Source organism: Elephantulus edwardii, unplaced genomic scaffold (genome assembly GCF_000299155.1).
Source record: "Elephantulus edwardii isolate Elephantulus edwardi_28Jun2011 unplaced genomic scaffold, EleEdw1.0 scaffold00079, whole genome shotgun sequence".
Lineage (NCBI taxonomy): Eukaryota > Metazoa > Chordata > Mammalia > Macroscelidea > Macroscelididae > Elephantulus > Elephantulus edwardii.
Window position 1 is genome coordinate 10,833,461 of NW_006399829.1, and position 16,292 is coordinate 10,849,752.

The window sequence follows — 16,292 nt, forward strand, 5'->3', positions numbered from 1 at the left end:
CAGTTGGTTTAAATAACATTGGAAAATGCTTGTCATTCCTCCGTAGCATCTGGTCCCCACTGGACCCTCATCATTTCCTTCACCTGCTCCCCCCACCAACCAAACTGTGCAGCTCTGCAACTGCATCCTGTCCCATCCTCACCCTTCTGCCCCCAACCCTCACCTCCTTGTACCCCCAAAATGTTTTTCCCAATAAAAAAAAAAACCACAAAACAACAGTAATTAGTCAAGTTACATAGTTCACTTCATCCTAATGTAAAATTGCACCACTACTCCTCCTCTACTGAGTTATCTATCAAATGAAATTCTACTCATTCTCGAAATTTTAACTTCTCTAAGATGTCATATCTATTTCCTCTTCCTCTGTGCTCAAAATGTATTCTGTTTTTATCACACCATGCCTTATTTTTCACAATCTCCTTGTCAGTATCTATTCATCAAATAAGTACAGGAATATTGTGTCTGTAACCAATGAATGCTTGATGAACTGGAATCAAATGAGAAAATTAATGTAGTACTATTTTTACAATGAAGATGATCATTTCCTTGGTCATATACCAATATAAATATCAATAAAAAGTATCTCTCACAAAACTAAAAACTCAAGTGTTTCTCAAGAATAGCTTCAGAATCTCAAAATCCATTTATTTATACATGAATTTTAGAGCTATTTTTTTAAGTTCAAAGTGGAATTAGCAGTTATTCTTAAAACACAGGTGGGACATATTTACAACAAATGCATAAAACAAAAGCCTTTAAAGAACATACCTATCATTACGCAAACTTCTCAGTTCAAAGATAAAAAAGAAACAGGTAGAAACATAAAAGATCTTTCCTCAGGTTACATACTGGGAGGTATAGGCAGCAGCAAGATAGTATAATAAACAAGCTGATTTAATCTCAAAATAATGATTCTTCTAATAATTTTAAATAGTCCCTGATTTTATAAAAATAACTCATTTATAAAATACTAATAGAATGATATAAAGCAGCTTTAACATTGCTTTCACTCAAAATAAGTAAAAAGGATCTGTTTTCCTAAAAATCAAGAGCTAATTTTTCTTTAAGCACCAAATTAAATACTGAATTTATAAATGGGACTGTTGAATTCAGATGGTAAATTTCTCTTATAATTATTGTGGCTACTGCTAAGAAAATAACCACACTACTTTAAGAACAGAATATAACCACACAAAACTCTATTTTCTTATTTTTTTGTGTGTGTACCATCAAATCAGATCTGACTAATACAGGAGGACATTACCCTCCTTCTCCAGCAGAGCACTGGTGGATTCAAACCACATACCTCTGGAATTGAAGTGCTGCTTCTTGCCACTAGGCCACCAGAGCTCCCTACAAAATACTATTTTCTTATGAAAGACCCCTTTTTTTTATTATTATTATTTGTGTGTGCGTGTGTGTGTGTACCGTCAAATCAGATCTGACTGGTACAGGAGGAGATTGTCCCTCCTTCCCCGGCAGAGCACCTGGTGGATTTGAACCGTGCGCCTCTGGGATTGTAATGCAGCTTCTTGCCACTAGGTCACCAGAGCTCCACAAAAGACCTTTTTAACAACTTCTTTTCTCAAGTTTCTACTTCTGGCCATTTTATGAGCTGGAAAAAAAAATTCTACTAAAAGTGAATATTTAATCCCAATTTAATATTTACCTTCACATTTGACTTTTTTGAGAAATTCACCACTACTCCCCAGCCAAAGTCATCTCCTTCATTCTTTACCTAAAAAGAAAGCAAATCAAGTTCATAAAACAAAAGCTACAGTACAATATATGAGAACTTTTGAATTAACTAGGCATACAAAAATATTTTTCAAAGATTTTAGTTTAATGAACAAGCTTTTAATCCTACAGGAGGGGAGAATATTAACAGTAGGCCACTGGAATCTTCCACGTGACAAAAATACTAAAAATCACATAGCGTATTTATTAAGGTTCAGAAACTATTCAACTGTTTAAATTGCAAATGATATAAAAAATTTTAAAATGCCTTATTTTTTATTGTTGTTAATTTTATTTTATTAATTTTAATGAATGTTTACAGAGATTTTGGATTTCCATACATTCATTGTTGCATTTTTTCCCCTGCCCCACCCCTCCCCCACCAGTTCGCTCTTCTCTTTGAAAAGAAAAACAAAAATTCCTTCATTGGTATACAATTCCCCCCCCACCTCCAGTACACCCTCCTATTCAACCTTCATTCTGGACTCTTGTCATAACGATAATACACAGTCATATATAGCTTTTAAACTGTTCTCTCCCTCATCTGTTTCAATGCAGTATACATAATTTATCCAATTTTTCTCAAAATGCCTTATTTTCTACATTTCTTTTTTATAAATTTTAGTGAACATTTACAGAGATTTTGGATTTCCATTCATTCACTGTTGCACTTTTCTCCCTGACCAGCCCTCTCCCCTCCAGTTCACTCCTCTCTTTGAAAAGTAAAAGAAAAATTCCTTCATTGGTACACAATCCCCCCCCTCACACACTCCGCCCTGAGTACACTCCACTATACAACCTTCATTCTGGACTCTTGTGATAACCATAATACACTATCATATATCGCTTTTAAATGGTTCTCTCCCTCCTCTGTTTCAATGCAGTACACATAATTTATCCAGTTTTTCTTAGTCTTACTCCAACCCTGATATCAGTCCCATTCTACAACAGTGGCATCATGCAGTATTTGTCCTTTTGTGGCTGAGATACTTCACTCAGCATAATGTCCTCCAGGGTCACCCATTTTTAATAATCTTTCATGAGTACTTGTTTTTCAATACAGCATAGTATTCCATTGTGTGAATATACCACAGCTTCTCTATCCATTAGTTTGCTGATGGGGACTTAGGTCGTTTCCAACTCCTTGCTATTGTGAACAAAGCCACAACAAACAGGGCTGTGCGTATATCTACTTGGATGTCAGTTATGGTCTCTTTGGGTTATATTCCCAGTAGTGGAATTGCTGGGTCAAATGGTATTTCTATTTGCAACTTTTTGAGAAAGCACCATACCACCTTTCACAGTGGTTGCACCATTTGACACTCCCACCAACAGTGAATCAGGGTTCCAGTTTCTCCACAACCTTGCCAACATTTGTTGCCTGCTGTTAGGTTAAATTTTGCTATTCTGACTGGGGTGAGATGATAGCTCACAGTTGTTTTGATTTGCACATCTCTTAGCCTAGGGATTTTGAACATTTCTTCATGTGCTTGTTGGCCATCTGAATGTCTTCTTTGGTGAATTATCTTTTCATATCCTTTGCCCATTTTTCAACTGGATTATTTACTTTTATCCTGTTGTGAAAATGCCTTATTTTTAAAGAACATTTCATACGTGGAAATAAATTTTCCATCTGCTAAATCCATGGGAACCAAAACCTGACCTTGAGTCTGAAGAATTTCAAAATCATCTCAGGAACAGATTTGAGGCCTTGAACACTAATGAGCAAAGACTTGAACTGTGGGAGGTTATAAAGAATATTATTCATGAAGAATGCAGGGCATCAGTAAAAAGACAGAGGAAGAAAGGACTAAGATGGATATCAGAAAGGACTCTGAGTATTTCACTAGAGCACCAAGAAGCCAAAGCAAAGGGGAAAAAAACTCAAGAAATTAAGGCACTGAAGAGAAGACTTCAAAAGCCAGCATGAGAAGACAAAGCGAAGTATTACAATGATATGTGGAAAGAGGTGGAGTGAGAAAATTAAAGGGGCCGAAGAGGCTCAGAATTTAAGCTGAAGAAACTAATAAGACAAACTCAAGCCTCAAGTTGCAATACTTAAGGATGCTTTGGGCAGAATATTAATATGATCCAGGAAACATTAAAAGATGAAAAGAGAATAGTCATTTTTACCAAAAGGAATTAGCAGACACAGAAGAATTTCATCAAACAACGTAAGAGCAAGAGCCTGTGATGATGAAGTTCAAGCTGCTCTGAAAGAACTGGCAAATAACAAGGCCCCAGGAATTGATGGCATATCAACTGACATATTTCAACAACCAAATGCTGGCCTGGATGTGGTCACTAAGTTGTGTCAAGAAATCTGGAGGACAATCACAGAGTCAACTGATTGGAAGAGATTTATATTTGTTCCCATTCCAAAGAAAGGTGACCCGACAGAGTGGAAATTAAAGAACAGTATCATTAATATCACATGCAAGCAAGGGTCTGATTAAAATTATCCAAAAATGACTGGAGCAGTAGAGAACTACATCAGTAGAGAACTGCTAGATGTGCAGGCTGGGTTTAGAAGAGGCCACGGTAGCAGGGACATCATAATGTTAGACAGATCTTGGATGAAAGCAGGGAGTACCAGAGGAATGTCTGTGTTTCACTGACTATGCAATGGCATTTGACTGTGTGGATCACAACAAACTGTGGCTGACTCTGAGAAGGAGAATCTCAAAACACTTGATAGTGCTTACGCAAAACCTATAGTTGGGTCAGGAGAAAGTCTTCAGAACACAGCAAGGAAACACTGCATGGTTCAAAACTGCAAAGGATGTATGCCAGGGATGTGTCCTATCTCTATACCTTTTTTTTTTATGGTGAGAAAATTTTATTACATTTAGAATTAGCCCGCTGGAGTCAGTTTAGATGATCCCAATTTTGTTGGCAACATCCAAAGCATCATAATCAGGAGCAAGTCGAACATAGGCCTTCTTCTCTCCATCAGGCCTAATCAAAGTGTTGACCTTAGCCACATCAATGTCAGAGAGCTTCTTTACAGCTTGTTTAATTTGGTGCTTATTGGCCTTGACATCCACAATGAACACAAGTGTGTTGTTATCTTCTAGCTTCTTCACAGCTGACTCAGTGGTCAGGGGAAATTTGATGATGGCATAGTGGTCAAACTTGTTTCTCCTGGGAGCGCTCTTCCGGGAGTATGTGGGCTGCCGTCGGAGTCTCAGCATCTTAGGCCACCGGAACGTGGGTGACGTGCGGATTTTCTTTTTTTTTTTTGGCTGTGGACGCCCTTCAGGACTGCCTTCTTGGCCTTCAACGCCTTTGCTTTGGCTTCAGTTTTGGGAGGGGCAGGGGCTTCCTTCTTCGCTTTCGGCGCCATCTTCGTAGAAAGGCCTCTATACCTTTTTAATCTATATGCAGAATAGATTATAAAGAAGGCTCAGCTATATAATGTGGCATCAGGACTGGAGGAAGACTCATCAATAATCTGTATTATGCAGATGACACAACCCTGCTTACTGAAACTGAGGAGGACCTTAAGCGCTTGCTGCACAAGGCCAAGGTGTACAGTCTTCAATATGGATTAAAGCTCAATTATCAAGAAAAGAAAAATTCTCACTTTGGGGCTGATTGGCAGTATCATAACAGATAATGAAGAGATTTAGATTGTTAACAGCTTTAGTTTGCTATTAACAATGAACATTCTTGGTATCAGCAGTCAGGAAAAGAAAAGATGAACTGCACTGGGAAAATCTACTTTCAGAGACCTTGCCGAAGTACTGGAGAGCAATGATGTCAGTCTGGAGACTAAGGTGTACCTGATTCAGGCCATGGTCTTTGACATTCCTTGCTATGCATAAGAGAGCTTGACAATGACTAGGGAAAACAGGAAAATTGATGCCATTGAGCTATGGTGCTGGAGAAAAGTGCTGAATATACCATGGGCTGCTAGGAGAACAAACAGATTCATCCTAGACAGGGTAAAACCAGGCTGCTCCTTGTAGGCAAGGATTCTGAAGCTTCGTCTGACATACTCTGAACATGTTGCAAGGAGGGACCAGTCCTTGGAGAGGGATGTTAGAGGAAGACCCTCAATGAGATAGATTGATATAGTGACTGGAGTAATGGGGGAAGGCATGTCAGTAAAATTGGCAATAAGATTGGCACAGGATAGAGCACGGTTTAGGGCTGTTATATATAGGTTTGTTATGAGTTGCAAGTGACTCGACGGCCCATAACAATAATTCTAAAACTATTTCAATTTATATCCTAAAGAACAAAAACCAGTAGTAGTTACAGGCTTTCATTCTTATTCCTTAATCAGTGCCATGTGAAATCAGTGAAGAAATTTAATTGGCAAAGCTGGAAGTGTTTTACCAAGGAAAAGTAATTAAAAGTCTTCATCTCAAATATCATTTTAAATACTGAAGTATGCAAAATTTTATGAAGAAATTATGACATACCTTCACCAAACGACCTGGTTGTAGAAATGGTAAACAGTATTTTGGCTTGTGAATATATTCTTCAATTTCTTTACCCAATTTGGCAAGCTGCTGCCTAATCTTATAATAGACAACAACACTTTCTTCATTGGGAATTACTATCTTATTATACTGTTCTTCTGAGTTCTTCACCTCTGTAAATTAAACACATGTACAATGTGACCAAAAAAAAAATCACTATACTCAGTACACAGATTATATCCAAGATACTGTTGCATAAATTAAAGCCCTTCAGATGCATGGAAATTTTTATTTCAATACATCAAAATTAAAAACTAAACTGCATTAGTCATATTTCAAATGCTGTGAACCCACATGTGGCTAATAATGATAACTATGATACAGCAGACTGCATAGAACATTTCCAGCACAGCAGAAAGTGTCACCGGACAGTGCTATTTTAGACCCTCTAAGCAACATGCCACCTAACTTGCAGCGAAGAATTCAGTTTGCGAATCTCATTGGGCTTCCAGCACTACCTGGGACTAAGATTTCAGAATTTTATCAAAAATAAAGAAAGAGACTTTCAGGATGGGGAAAAACTTTTAAGAAAATGCATATTGATAAGGATCGAATTCCTAAAATTTATAGAAAATGCCAACAACTGAAAAACAAAAAGATAAATAACCCCGTAAGATGGGCAAAGAACAAGATTCACTAAAGCGGATAACCAAGCAGCCCACAAACACATGAAAAGATGCTCATGATCACCAGCTATTATAAAGATGTAAATCAGAACTACAATGAAATACCATCTCTCACACCAGGCTAAAATGTCATTAATTTCTTGGGGGAAATAAAAAAGGTAACATAGAGTGGCAACAAGGGTGGGGAGATTGAAACATTACTGCATGGCTGCTGGGACTATTAAATAATAGCACAAACACTATAGTTTGGGCTTTCTAAAAAATTTATGAGTAGTGATATGCCATAAAAATACTTATGCATATCTATGTTCACTGCAGCCTTATTCACAATAGCAAAAAACCCCGGACAAATTCAAGAAAACAAAATCATTGAAAACAACCAAAATAAGTATGTAAGCAAAATGTGACATATTCATATAACTGAATATTGCAAAACCATCAAGAGCAGTCTGTTAGACATAATATTAAGGGAAATTAAGGCAGTGCATAAAAACAGCGTACAACTACTAAAAATACACATATATAGAGAGAGATCTACAAGTAAGATCATGGGAGAAGACAGACAGCAGTTCAGACACCTCACTTAAGACATTAGAAAACAAAGATAATAGGCAGTGATAGCATTCTGGAACTCTGGGTTTAAAAGAGCAAGAAGGACATACTTCAAAAACAGAAGGAAGAAACGGAATGAAAACAATGAGTAGAGACAAACAGAACAAGGAATGATAAACAGTGTACCCGTAGCCATTTTGAACAGCTGTATACTCAGCATGGAAACCAGGTCTGGGGAGGTATCCACAGTAGCAGTTGGTTGACAATGGGAAAAATGACTTCCTCCTTGTCTCCTGCACCCTCCCAGAAATCAGGGAAATTATTTTCCCTTACCACCATTCCCACCACATGGTCAGCTACATTCCCATCACCTCCTCTATCTGGCAAGGAAATCATTCATAGTTCTCCTGGCCGAGTCCTGTGCTTGGCCTTCAGCCAGTCCCTTCTGATTAGTGGGGGCACCATCTAATCTTGTGTCTTACTGGGCATCCTTGCTGGCTTACGCCACAGCAACATTTAGAGTAATGTACTTGATTACTTATTTCGGTTAGTAATGACTATTTCTTCACATTAGACACTTTACTAGAAATCTTGCCTGCACACCCTCCCTTAGATTGGCAAAGACACCATCCCTAGATAGATGAGCTAGCCTAGACTCCTCTGAGGTCAGCAGCAGCTTTGCTCCACCATCTGCCAGACCAGAAAAGGTGCTACCCATGAACTTGCTTACACCTTGGGGTCTCAGTCACCTCTTACATGTTCAGAAACTCTGACCTGAGTACTTGTAAAAAGAGCAAAGGAGGCATGGAGACATCCACACCAAAGCTCCACTAATGCCACAAGGTGGAAATGCTTCCACCAACAGCATTCACAACACAAAACTAATACTCACAAAGTAAGATATGTACCACACACACCTGCACCTAATTTTATTAATTCCAATTTTATTGGGTCCAAAATCCATTGCTCACAGACCACACAAACCCTACAACCATAGGATTTATTAGGGAAGTTAACAAACTACAATATAGACTGGCAGCAGGATGCAATCCTTAAGTCCAAACAGTTGCTCCAGCATGGTGGAAGGTTCTTCAACCTTCAGTGTCATAGCTTAGGTCAGTGTTACAAAGTTCCCTTATACCTGCCAGTTATGGCTTCTTCCCTCAGTCACCCAGCAAGCTGGGGTAAAGGACGCTGGCTCGTCAGCATGCAGCAGCAGTCCCAAGTCAACTCTGTCTCAGGTTGCTCTCTGATTCTCTGCTGAGGCTGCTATTGCTCTTGTGTAGATGCTGGCCTGGCTGGTGGGGAATCTCTGACCCTGACGGACACATGCTGCTCTCCCTTGCTGGTACCGAGATTCTCTATCTCTGCTATTGAAACTGCTTCATTTAAACTGGTGGGATGGTTAAACTAGCCAATTCCCTTGTGGACAGACTAACATACTCTACTTGTATGATCACGCCCAAACATTTTGCAAAGTCAAAGTCAATTAAAGGATAGGAAAAAGTCATTAAACAATAACCCTGAACCCCACAATATCTCAATGTCCACATGCTGCTGTACTGGTAGACACAGGGTACCAGGCCAGGTATCTTGTTCACAACAGCAGCCACAAGAGCACCAATCAGGTGCTTTAATACACTTACCTCAACAGTTACATGTCTTCTTTCTTTGTTTTTATTTCCCATAACTTTTAGTTTTTGTTTGCTGGGGTCATTCTTGAGTCACAGTCAACTCAATGACACTTAACAACAATACTGATCATAGGATTTCCAAAGCTGCAAATCTTGACAGACTATCACAACTTTTTTCTCTGTAAGTTAAGGTGAGTTTAAAGTACTATCTTTTTGGTGAGCAAATTAGTTCCTTAAATACTACCATCACCAGGACACCTAACTCAAAATAGAAAAACCACCAAAATTCTCACAATTAGAAGACATACCATGACAAACATTGGGCCAGTCTACTGCAAAGACCACTTTGAAGTGTTAAAAGCAAAAACATCATCTGGAGAACTAAGGTATGCCTGACCCAAGCCACAACACTTTCAGCTGCCTAAGATGCAGGGGAAAACATCTGGGCAGTAAATAAGAAAACGGGGAATTAATGCACCTGAATTATGATGGTGCCCAAGAATAGAGACTAGCATGAAATTCCAGAATAAATAAATAAAATACAGCTTGGAAGACTTCAGCCAGAATTTTCCTTAGAAATAAGGATGGTAAAATTTCATCGCTCCTATTCCTAACATTATTCACTTGGAGAAGCCAACTGAGTTCCTGAAATAGAAGTATCCTGCTTGGTAGAGGACTGAGGGGAAAGCAGTCCTTTAACATGATGGATTCATACAGGGGCTGCAACAATGGACTCAATGACAACAACTGTGAGGATGTACAGGATCAGGCAGCATTCTGTTCTGTTCTACATACGGTCGTTAGGAGGTGGAAATGATCTGGTGGCAAACAACAATAACAACTTATAGTAGTTTTATACTTACTTTCTACTACTCCTGGAATTGCTCTATAATGCTGAAACTGGTAAAATGATTTTTCCAACATGTACTCAGGATTAATTTCTTCTACACGGAGTAAGTTTAAAACCATGTTGTAGGTCAAATGGAAAGCACTATTTAAAGGATCAGCTGAACCCTAAGAAAGAAAACACAATGCACAATTTTCAAATAGATTTACACAAATGTTTGTTTATAACCTGTTATACTGCTTGACAATCTACTTTTTATTAAGAAACATGATGGAATGTATTAAGTAAGTTCCTTTAGCAGAATAACAAAAGCTGATGAACAGGTTGATCTTTTAGAAACAGAAGGGGGGAGAAAATAATGTCAGTAGTACCTACAAGTGTTATCTGACAAATATGTTCAGCTCTCTGCTTTTAAAGTGTGTCAGGAATATAATTCCTGTGTTTCGGGTGGTTAGAGACAATAAATTAATGAAATAAATTAGGGAAAGTGAAATGTGCCACTTCCTGAACTAGCTGTCATTTACTGGTGCCATGTGGAACTATATGATATTACCATCAGGAAGGCTGGCCTCTAAGTAGTATGCCACATACATTGGGGAGAAAAAGAAAAACTAGAACATTTAGAATAGTTGCTGTACTAATCTAGGTAAAAGAGATTAAAACTATAAATCAGAGGGGTAGCAATGTAAAAAATATCACAAAGTCACTGAAAGGATCAGAGCTGATGCACAGCTGACCCTCTAACAGGTTTTAAGAAGTTGTAAAACACACAGGAGGGGACTATCAGTGGTGAGGAATTAAAAGACTGACCTAAGATATGTTGTGTAAAGTGCCTGCAATAATCAACTGATAAGAAGAAATGGATGAAGCAGAAGAGAAGCAGGAAACTGATGAACTTCTAAATCGAAACTTACATTTTTTATTAACCAAAAATCTGTATGAAAGGAAATTGAGTCACTAATAGGAAAGAGAAATTTCATTTTAGATAATGAAACTAAGATACTTTTAGAAAAAAAAAAAAGAGGATGCTGTAAATAATTACACTTAACACTGGAACAGATGAGAATTTAGGGAAGCAACAAGACCTGAACTATTCTATCCTATGCCATCTGCACACTTCTGACGTACAAGAGGCCACTGTAGTAGTCATTGTGTCAATCCACCTGGACTTCCTCTCCTTCACCAACCCTCCACCTTTCCAAGCATCATGTCTTTCTCCAAGGACAACCCCTTCTATAAGCCCCGAGTATGTGAGGTGAAGCCTCGTAATTCTTGCCTTCAAAGAGCATTCTGGATACAAGCTCTCCACGACATACACCTTTGTTCTCCTGGTCATCCACTGGAATATTCAGTGCTCCTATCCAATACCACAGCTCAAAGGCATCAATATTTCTTCTGTCATCCCTATTCATTATCCAGCTCTCAGCTGCATAGCAAGTGATTGGAAAGCCTGTAACAAACGCACCTTAGTCCTCACAATGACATTATTACTCCCCAATAATTTGGAGAGGTCCCTAACTGCAGATTTCCCCAATGTAATGCATCTTCTTATTTCCTCATTGCTGGTACCAAGGGTGTTAATTGTAGATCCAAGTAAGATGAAGTTGTTGACAGTTTTGATCTCTACTCTATACATCATGATGTTGCCTATCAGTCCAGTGGTAAGAATCTTTGTTTTCTTGACAGTGAGATGCAATCCATACCAAAAGCTACATTCCTTTGGTTGTATCAAGCAAGGTTGTATCATCTGCATAATGCAGGTTATTATCAGTCTCCCTCCAATCCTGATGCCACACTCCTCTTCAGCTTCATGAATAATTTGCTCAGCACACAGACTGAATAGGTATGGACAAAGAATACAACCATGACGCACATCCTTCTCAATTTTAAACCAGGCCGTGTTCCCCTGCTCTGTTTTGCACAACAGCCTCCTGATCCAGGTATAGGTTCCACATGAGCAAAATCAAGTACTCTGGGATTCCCATTCTTCTCAGCTACAACTTATGATCCACACAGTCCAAAAAAGCACACATATAGACATTCTTCTGGTATACCTTACTTTCAGCCAGGATCCATCTGACATCAGCAATGATATCACTTCCAAATCCTGACTAAACTTCTGGCAATCTATGTACTGTTCTAGCCATTTCTGAATGATCTTTAGCAGTATTTTGTTTGTATGTGTTAAGAAATATAGATGATATGTGTGCGTGTGAGGCGGTGTGTGTATAGTTTTTAAAAGAAAGGGAAAGAGTATACTTCCCTAGCATTTTCATTACTATTAGTTATAAATTGAGGAGTATATGGTAAGGGGTGGGGGGAAAAAAATCAGAATTCTACTCGCCTCACTTGAATATAATGTCAAAATACTACAGCAGTTGGAAACATGAAAGCAAGGCTTGTGGTAGGAACATTTTTAATAAGGACAGTCCAAACTTCTTAAACATAGTACCAATAGAAGAGGGAAAAAAAGTCAGAAATTAAAGGTTGAGTCTATTAAAAAAAACTTTAAGTAAAGTGGTTTTAAAATAATCCAATGCCTAAGAATCTAGTTTTGAAGTGAGTTTCTAGAATTCCTGGTGAAGGGTAAAGGGACAAATCTTAGCTCAGTTACCTTAAGTAGCTGTTTCCCAACCGTTGGGCTCATCTTTTCATCCACCATAAGAATCACAATTCCCCTATCATCCATTCCCCTCCTCCCAGCACGACCAGACATCTGAATGTATTCCCCCGAGGAAATCTGAAAGAACATAATTAAAATTCTGTGCTTGGGGGAAAACGTGGTATAAAAAATGAGTAATTATGAAATATTACAGTATCTTTATTCAATAAGTCTATTACATTAAATAAAACAAAGATGAAAAATAGCTACAATCTATGTAATTATGTCACTTACCCATCTGAAATCTTTGCCATCGAACTTGCGGGCATTAGTAAACAAAACTGTTCTGGCTGGCATGTTAATTCCCATAGCAAAAGTTTCTGTGGCAAATAAGGCCTAAAAAAATGAGTTAATGAATGCATTTTAAGCTGAAAATGAAGTTTTATCATTTAAACATTATTTATTTATTTATTTTTAAAATTTTATTTTTGTGTGAGTGTACCGTCAAATCAGATCTGACTGGTACAGGAGGAGATTGTCCCTCCTTTTCCCGGCAGAGCATCTGGTGGATTCCAAGCGTGTGCCTCTGGGATTGTAGTTGCAGCTCCTTGCCACTAGGCCACCAGAGCTCCCCAAACGTTTTTATTTTTAAAAATCAGTACTTAAGTCTGTCCAGCAAAAACAAAGCAGAAAATATTTCTAGTATATGTATTTCAAAAGTATATATAAATATCTACACCCAAATACTTTTAAATTGAGGACAAAATAGGCCATAAATTCCAATAAGGTAAAAGGAGAATGGATAAAAGATTACCCTGTAAAGTTTTTTGGTTTCTTCATTGATGATCTACCTAATTTGGGAGATTCTTTCAATTTTAACATTTAAAAGGTACTATCAAAATCAGTGGCTAACTTCTATGACAAAGATGCATATGGACAAGAAAAGTCACTGAAGTAGTATTAAATAGCCTAAATTTTCGGCAGTAGAGAAATACATAAAAATAAACCACACATTGTATCTATACATGCTAGTGAATATTTCTAGGAAATAAAGAGCAAACATGGGTTTTCATGTAACATATAATTATCCTACATGAATTTTACAACCTATAAGCATCACTTAAAGAGTTTTTGCTGGATTTTCTTTTTTTCAATTTAATTAATTTTAACGAACATTTACAGAGATTTTGGATTTCCATTCATTCATTGTTGCACTTTTCTCCCTGCCAACCCCTCCTCTACAGTTTGCTCTTCTCTTAGAAAAATAAAATTCCTTCATTGTTATACAACCCCCCCAACCCAAGTAGACTCAACTATGCAACCTTCATTCTGGACTCTTGTGATAACCATAATACCCTATTGTATATCATGTTTTAAGAAGGACTCAGCAAATATATACTGCCCACAGGAATATTAAAAGTACTTTCTCATGACCCAGGTGTAAATATTGATTGGTTCTTTATATCTAAAACAATTGCTGTCAGTTTTTCAGGATAGGTAGATTTCTTCTACTCAGTGCAGGTTATTCTATTTATTTATTTTTTTTAAAAATCCTTATTTTAAAATCTAAAATCTAACATAATATGAGATGCATACAGGTATATAATTAGTTTAAGAAGTTTCTCATACTCAAAATCCCATCTGAGTATAAAATTAACATCCATCTTTTCTCTTTAAAACAGGACTCTGATTTAAAACACAGTATCTATAAAACTGTTTATTAAATATAACCAGCAACTCTCCTTGTCTTCTCTAAGATATCTTTTTAATCTATGCATATGTACAAGAAGATCACTAGTCTGGAATCATCACCATGTCTAGTAATTAAAAAGCAGTTTCTCCAAACTCCCATATTGTTATCTAATACTGTTACCTTCAAGATTAAAATAAAAAAAAATAATTATTTTTACTTGTAACCTGAATTTTATGAAGTCTAACCTATACATAAAATCAAGTTCCTAAATCAACCACTGCCATGATTGGTTTGAAAAAAGAAAAGCAAAAAAAGTACTTTTAGAATTCAGAAAATTAGAGTATTCTCTAAATTTCAAATTACCCATAGATTACAATTCTGAAACATAATAAAACATTAAATCATACCTTTATCAATCCTTCAGAAAAGAGAATTTCAATAGTTTCTTTTAAAATGGGAAGTAAACCTCCATGGTGAATACCAATGCCTCGCTTCAAAAGAGGAAGTACATGCTCAACCTGCAATTTAGAGCAATAATTATTTATAAGGATGTGTAAAAATGGAAATTTCAAAATGCTAAGTAAAATTTTTGAAAGGTAGAAATTTTTAAAATGCTGTTTAAAGAAAACAGTTATAAACATTTACAAATGCAACATAAAAAGTCAAACCCATAGTCCCATAGATTATTAAACTCAAAACAAAAAGCTTTAGTCTGCATTCATTTACTATGAAAACATTGTTTTTGTTTTAAATACATTTTGCAAAAGTTTGGTTTCATTCAAATTTTCTACCATCACAAGCTATGAAGGCAAATTCTGTATCCACATACAAGAAAAGAAAACAATTAAATTGAAAGAAAAAGAAAAAAAATATTTGATATGGACCTCACTTACATTTATAAAGAGTTTATTCTCTTTATCATTATATCATATTCCATTAAATACTTAGATTACAAGTGTAGGAAACAGGGCCACTAACCAAAAGGTCAGTGGTTTGAGCCCACAAACTGTCCTACTCCTGGATAAAGATGTGGCAGGCTGTTTCTGTAACTATTTACATCCTTGAAAACCTTCTGAGGAAGTCCTGCAGAGAACAACTGCAGGCCATAAGTCTCATAATGGTTAAGTCTGTTGGGGGGGTACTGTCATGTAGAAATGTAGAGTCATAGTGACACTCAGCTGCCAAATGTAACTGCTAAAAGGAATGTGAATGGGTCAAACCTACAAGCTGCTCTTGTGGGGGAGGGGGAAGAATAGGGGATTTACTTTCATAAAGATTACAGAGAGAGCTTGAATCAATCCTTCCAGGTTCAGTCTTAGCCAACAGAGTGAATCCATAAAGGATTCAAAACTGTAAATGAGTGAATCAGAACAGGAAAAGCTATATTTTGATACCCTGCTAGAAATTTATCTTGCTTTCAGAAAATAAAGCTACTGCAACCAAATTTCTTAACATTCAGATGCAAACAACAGTGGTAAAACTTTAAGAAAGTAGAAAACTTTAAATGTGTGCTGCTCTCCAGTGTCTTGGTAATAATTCAATTCTATAAAGATGCTAAAAGAGCTTACCACAGTATATCTACCTAGGATTTTTCCTGTCAGAGTTACTGTTTTACCTCAACTAAGAGTTCTAAGCCTGCTTGTGTTTCCATTTTGCTACACTAATTATGATTGTATTCCTTGTATGGTGCCCCTTGGAAGCAAAAAATGATAAAGCTTCACCCCACATACTTTGTTTATGTTGTCAAGAGAGGATATTCCTTGGAGAGAGGCATCATATTTGTAAAAGTAGGTGAGTGAAAGTGAGGAAGACTTTCAAGCAGAGGAAGTGACAGAGTGCCTGCAGCAATGGACTCGAGCATGTCATGTTATGAGGATGGCACAGGACAAGACAGGACTCAGATCTGCTGTTCACAGGGTTGCTATGAGTTGTACTTGACTCAATGGAACCTAACAACAATAGTCATAACTGAACCCATCCGAGGTCTGAATATAATCAAGGAAATCCTGTGTAGCTAAACTACAGTAGGTTATTTATCACTAACTAAGAACCAACTTGATAGCACATAATAATAGAAAAGTATATTGTTGTTGTTGTTGTTATGTGCTGTC

The 16,292-nt window shown here is 37.2% G+C and overlaps 1 protein-coding gene across 1 annotated transcript in view; it reads right to left on the minus strand.

The window, feature by feature from the left end:
* The window catches only part of SKIV2L2 (superkiller viralicidic activity 2-like 2 (S. cerevisiae)), a 120,128-nt gene that overhangs the window by 50,501 nt on the left and 53,335 nt on the right, over positions 1-16,292 (minus strand). The window contains exons 15-20 of the mRNA XM_006889591.1: positions 14,589-14,699; positions 12,783-12,884; positions 12,501-12,626; positions 9,903-10,053; positions 6,168-6,340; positions 1,670-1,738 (exon numbers count right to left, since the gene is read on the minus strand). Of these exons, the coding sequence (XP_006889653.1) occupies positions 1,670-1,738; positions 6,168-6,340; positions 9,903-10,053; positions 12,501-12,626; positions 12,783-12,884; positions 14,589-14,699 (732 nt within the window). The remainder of the gene's footprint in view (positions 1-1,669; positions 1,739-6,167; positions 6,341-9,902; positions 10,054-12,500; positions 12,627-12,782; positions 12,885-14,588; positions 14,700-16,292) is intronic.